The following is a 6,439-nucleotide window of genomic DNA, read 5'->3' as shown; positions in this document are numbered from 1 at the left end:
TCCCTCCCTCCATCCAATAGGTCTGGGAATGAAGCTTAGTAATAGAATTCTTGGAAACAATAATACATATAAATACAAGTTAATGAATGAGAAGAACATGATTTGTGGTCGTATGAATTGTTTTGCTGAATATTACATATATATATATATTAGATACACAGTAAGTATTTGATTAAATATGCATAGCATAAGTGTATATCTATAAATTTATACCGCTTAGGCATTCTAGAGAATTGGGTTTTTAATAACTTGAGTTACAGGGGGCTTTGAACTGCTATGTGAATTTAAGGAACTGAACTGGATCCTTTTTTTAAATTTTTTATTTCTTTATAAATAATACCATTTAAAATTCCCACTTCTTCCTCTCCTCCCATTTCCCTCCCACTCCCCCACTTACCCTCTCCCCTCCCCTTCCAGTCCTAAGAGAGGGCAGGGTTCCCTGCCCTGTGGGAAGTCCAAGGTCCTCCCCCCTCCATCCCTGAACTGGATCCTTTGCAAGAACAACCAGTACTCTAAACTGATGAGCCATCTCTCTAGCCCCTGTATTTCCTTTTAGCAAATTATTTACATATATACTTATATATACATATATGTATACATATGTATATACAGATATATGTTTATACATATATGTAAATAATTAGTGTGTGATAATATGATTCACTTGTGTAACAGTAGTTATATTGTATGGTGGTATGTTTTGGTTATAATTCTCTTATTCTTGACCGTCCGGGTCAATAGTGTTTCTAAATGTTGACACAAACATTTTAGGCAGTTCCCCTCAACTCAGATTAGTCTGAGATCAGGAACAATTTCACAACTGTTGTTACACATTGTTGGATTATTTTTAAGGAAGGCTGAGGTGATTTGGCATGCTGCTACCCGTCTATAAAGCAGTTTCAGTCTTAGGCAGTTTGCACAGTCTGAACAGAGTGAGAAATGTAACCACATTTTACCTGGAGGCCTAGCTGTAAATAAATCCTCACAGGTAGACTCAGTGCATGGACTTTTGAAATTAGCACTGACAAAGCACAAGTCAGTTCATTCTTGAGAAGGCAAAACCTTCAGGTTAGGAACTTTGGGGGCTGGAGAAAGTATGGTGTTGGGGTAAAAGCCCCTTCAGGACCAGTGCGTTACTGTGTTCCTCTCTGCAGATGTCCTCATGCAAGCTCAGTGGGCCTGCAGGAAATTCTGCAGCACCCGAGAATGTGTAGGACACCAAGTGCTATCAGGAGGTTTGTGGCAGAGGATATCCAGTGGCCGCCTTGTGGTCACCAATCCATGGACCTGATATCATTTGGGTAGCTGTTCAAGAAATGCTTTTCCTCATAAAAAAAAAAATGTCAGCTCAAGTGTTGGGGTCACTTTTCCCTCTGTGAAACAGTATTATCAGCTTTGTGATGAAAATTGATAGAGATCACAGATAGTGTGGCAATGCATCCATTCTGTCAGGATATCCTCACCTGGTCCACAAAGATTCCTTTCTCACAATTTTGACAGATGAGAAATGAAGACGTTTTCTTGAGAAATAATTTCCCTGATTGCTCATGCATGCTGACATGACATTGTGTATTTGCCAGCTTCCCCAACAACTCAAAAAAAAAAAAAAAACCCCTGTTACCTAAATACATAACATGTTCTGGCCGCCTCTGCCGTCCGGTGTTCCAGCCGCCTCTAAATACATAACATGTAGCAACGCATCATAGAACTGGGCCAGGAGGGAACCGCCGAAGGCAAATATTGCGTTAGATGCTGTTCAGAAAGGCAAACAGAAGCAAAGACAGAGTCGCTAATAAAATGTCGGGTGGTTTAAAAATACCAGGTGCAGTGTTTTAAAGGGAGGAAAGTGAATGGATTATTATAGACGCCCATGTCACTGAGGTAAATGGAAATTAAGATATAAAATGGCTCAAATTTCCAGGCGCCCAAGTAGAAGTATCAGTGGGCAGAGTAAGGTCAGAAATTGGGAAGGAAGGGAGACAGACCAGGATGTAGCGTGACCTATCCAGATATGGAACAAAATGTATCTACCTTAGCCATGTGTTGGGTGGTGCCTAATTTTGTTTCATTGACTATTTTTACCACAATATCCAAAACTTTCATATCACTCCAAACTTAAGAAATTTATTTTGTAATTGATTACCCCAGGAAGGCATTTATTTATTTGCTTGTTTATTTATTTTGGCTTAAAGAACAACATGTTCATACTCCAGATTTTGGTTCTTGTGTCTGTGCCTCTGTTAGAATTGATTCTGCTTGTGCTAGCCTACAGTTTCTCACTTTCCTCTCAACGCTCCTATTGCTGTGCCCCTCCAAGTGGAGAAGGGAGGCATAGTGTTTGTCAAGAGCACATAAGGACTTCCGTTGCTCTGCAGAAGTCTTCAGAACAATTGTTTTAGGGAAGAATATGGGTATCCAGGTTTCTTTTTACTTGTTTAATGCATTTGAAACTTAAAAGGCAGTGTTGTGTTATAGATGATTTAGATGGAAAGTAACTTGTTTTTTTCTCTTTGAACACAAAAGCACTTACCATTTTTGCATTTTTTGCTTTTTTTTAACTTTTGTACTTTTAGCATATTTGATAGCTATAGGTATTTTGCATCCAATGGCTCCTGTGTTTTTGTGCCAATCTGGTCAAAAACAGTGTGTTTTGGGGAACTATGGTGAGTGGCAGTGGATGACAGGTGGTTGATATGTTGCAGGTTGTGAAGATCTTAGAGAAGCATGACCCCTTGAAGAACACCCAGGCAAAATATGGATCGATCCCTCCAGATGAGGCCAGCGCTGTGCAGAACTATGTGGAACACATGCTGTTCCTGCTCATTGAAGAACAAGCCAAGGATGCTGCCATGGGGCCAATTCTGGAGTTTGTGGTCTGTGAGAACATCATGGAGAAGCTTTTCCTCTGGAGCCTGAGGCGGGAATTCACCGACGAAACCAAACTGGAGCAGCTGAAGATGTATGAGATGCTGGTCACGCAGTCATACCAGCCCCTGCTGCACCATAAGCCCATCCTGAAGCCCCTGATGATGCTGTTGAGCTCCTGTTCGGGGACAACCACCCCAGCCGTGGAGGCAAAGCTGGTCGTCCTGCTCAACCAGCTCTGCTCCATCCTTGCCAAAGACCCATCTATTCTGGAACTCTTCTTCCACACCAGTGAGGACCAAGGGGCCGCCAACTTCCTCATCTTCTCTCTTCTGATACCCTTCATTCATCGGGAGGGCACAGTAGGCCAGCAAGCTCGGGATGCTTTGCTGTTTATCATGTCTCTCTCCGCGGAGAACAGCATGGTGGCCAATCACATTGTGGAGAACACCTACTTCTGTCCAGTAAGTCCCCTCCCTTGCTGTGCTTTCCTTCCAGCTCACTTCTTTCCTCTCATGTGCCAATAGCAAATCCTTTGTTCCGTTTTTTGAAGTTGTACCTTTCATGGAAAGACGTTCAGAGGAACTTGCTTGGCGGCAGCAGAGGTATCTAAGTTTCAGTGCTAAAATTTGGCTGAGCAGTAGCAGCTCAAAATTTACCTCTAGACTTGTGACCATTTCTTAATTCATTTTTATTGTGTTGGAAACACTTTTTATTTCCTCGTAGGATATATGCATAGAGGTTGGTAAAGCCTGCACTTTTAAAATTCATAGCCTTTCAGATTGACTTTGCTCCACTGAGTCAAGGCATGTGGTAAGACCCCTCACAGCTACTTTCATAAATTAATTTGTTTCTCAGCAAGATAACGACTGTAAGTTGTTGGTCTGTAGCGCTGATTTTATTGAAAAATGAATATGTATTTGCAGTAACAAAAAATTCTCTACTTTGAAAAGTTCCTTAATCCATGGCATGAAACCAAAATGGTATGTATTGGAGTAGCCAATGCTCAGCACCAGGAAAAGATGGGAACAGTATGTAATTTTCAGGGCTTCGTAGGTCTCTGAGTGATCTGGGTGTTATGTTGGTTGGGCAATAGCTATCAATGCTTCCTAAGCTCAGTGAACATTGCTATTTTCTATTTTTCTATCAGTCTTTATAAATCATGTAGCCTTACGTACATGGAATAGCTAGGAGAGCCCTGGTGAGTTTTGTTGGACAAGGCAAGGCAGGTTGCTATGGGTAGATGAGATTTTTTGTTATTGCTAGTAAACATCATATGGGTGATTTTAGACCAGGAGAAACATAATCCCTAGAGGACATTTAGAAATATATGTGGTGGGTGGGTGTGTCTGCTTAGAATGGGGAGATGATGCTCATGAAGAGGGGTTCACTTGACGCCAGTGTTCACAGACCATACCAACAACACCAAGTGCAGGCAAGGATGTGGAATTCATTTTAATTACTGGTGGGGATGCAATTTGGTGCAGCTGCTTTGGAGACAGATTGATAGTTTTCTTTTTAAAGTGGTTTTTATTTATTCATTTTCATATATATGAGTATTTTGCCTGTATGTGTATCTGCTTGCATGCAGTGCCTCTGAAGGTCAGAAGACAGCATTCAGTCCTCTAGAGCTGAAGTTACAGGGGTCGTGAATCACCCTGTTGGTTCTGGGAATCTAACTCAGGTCCTCTGGAAGAACATTCAATGTTCTTAAACACTGGGCTATCTTTCCAGTCCTGACAGTTTCCTATCAAACATGCTTTTATCATATGCTTTCCTTGATATTACGCCAAGGAGTTAAAACTTACATCCACACAAAAACCTGAACATGGATCTTTCTAGTGGCTTTATTCATAGTATTAATTGTAGAAGCAACCAAGATAGCACCCTTACTAGGCGAATAAAAACTGATCCATCCAATGTTGAAATGACCTAACAAGACATGAAAAGACCATGGGAACTTTAAGACATACAACCATGTTGAAAGAAGACAATCTGAAAAGGATGTGTATTGTCTGAATACACTAGATGACATGTTAGAGAGAAAACCTCTATGATATCAGTAGAAAGAGAAGCATCTCCCAAAGTAGGCAGGAATAACATTAGCGTGGATGCATGCCCTTGTATATTTGCTCAAAGCCACAGAATGTACAGCAAAAGTGAATTCTTATTTGGACTGTGGAATTTGAGTAACTGTAATGTGCCCAAGTATTTCAAGATACAGAAAAGACAAGAACTTCTGAGAAATAAGTTGATATATGTTTAGGAAAGCAATATAATTATGGTCACTAACATCAAATTTTTGCATACTGTGTGACCCTGAAGCTTTACTTACAAATATTGTCACAGGTATGTTCAGTTGAACAGTGATTTAATGAAAATAAAAGTCGAAATGTATGAAACGAAAGATTATTAGATCGTGAAAATGTCTATTAGTATGTAGCTACACCTACATGTATGAAGGCCAACAAATCTAAAAGCATGATGCATAATGAATAAATAGCAAAGTGCTACCTACCAGTTTAACATTTATATAAATTTACATAAGGCTTTAGAATGGTACACTTTTTTTTTGGACACACACATAGTTTAAGGAAAAAACAAATCAAGCAAACAAACAAAAACTGACCAAACAAAGACAAAACCAAGAACAAGAATAATAAATATTAACTTCAGGACTCGGGTCAGCCTTGAGGAGGCAGAAAGGAAGAGGATGGCCATGGGAATGGAGCAGGGTTTGTTCTGTTTGTTGGCACCGTGGATTGGTTGAACCCAGATCCTCATGCACGCACTCTGTCACTCAGCCCCATGCCCCACCTGCTGCTGTACCAGTTTTTGAAAAGCATGCAAAATACTCTGAAGAAACTGTAGCAAAATGATAACATCTGATAAATATTGCAGTGGTTCTCAAGTCTATCATTTTCTACTTATCTGTAATATTTCATAATCTAAAAATTCAACTGTATTGGGAAAAGAATGTGGTGTAGTTTTAATGTTTAGATTTCCATTAACTGTGTTTGAGCTGATTTCACTAATTGTTGCCTTTATAAAAATGCATTTTAAAATGTTATACAGTTCGTTAAAAGTGGAGGGAAAACCATTGTCAGCTGACCTCATTTGCTAAAATGGAAGACAAGTTTCTCGGGTTAGGTTGCCCCTCAGGATAGAGCCCATAATCTCATTTATACCCAGTTTTCCATAATTACATCTGACAACATAATTAAAATAAAAAACCCTTTATGTTACAGATAAAAGCATACTCTATTAGCCAACCAGCTAAGGCCACAATTGACAAAGAACTTTCTCTAATTAGTATGATTGTTAAAGTGTGTTAACATCAAGCTGCTGGAAGACCAATGACTCTCTTAGCAAACTGGACCCCTTTTGGAAACTTTTGTCTTCAGAGTTGATAGGAAGAGCTGACTGGTTCTGCTCTCTCATTTCTTGGTTCTCAAGAAAAGAAGGGGAATAGAGATGCCCTAAGAACAATCTGGTACCAACAAATGGCTGGGCACTAAATGATCACCTCTCTCTCTCTCTCTCTCTCTCTCTCTCTCTCTCTCTCTCTCTCTCT

General features: G+C 40.0%; 1 protein-coding gene across 1 annotated transcript in view; it reads left to right on the top strand.

The window, feature by feature from the left end:
* The window catches only part of Fam160a1 (family with sequence similarity 160 member A1), a 78,513-nt gene that overhangs the window by 9,212 nt on the left and 62,862 nt on the right, over window positions 1-6,439 (top strand). The window contains exon 2 of the mRNA XM_013348640.2: window positions 2,703-3,329. Coding sequence (XP_013204094.1) covers window positions 2,703-3,329 — 627 coding nt within the window. The remainder of the gene's footprint in view (window positions 1-2,702; window positions 3,330-6,439) is intronic.

Source organism: Microtus ochrogaster, chromosome 1 (genome assembly GCF_000317375.1).
Source record: "Microtus ochrogaster isolate Prairie Vole_2 chromosome 1, MicOch1.0, whole genome shotgun sequence".
Taxonomy (NCBI): Eukaryota; Metazoa; Chordata; class Mammalia; order Rodentia; family Cricetidae; genus Microtus; species Microtus ochrogaster.
The sequence above is the reverse complement of the archived record's forward strand: the minus strand, read 5'-3'. Positions and strand labels throughout refer to the sequence as shown.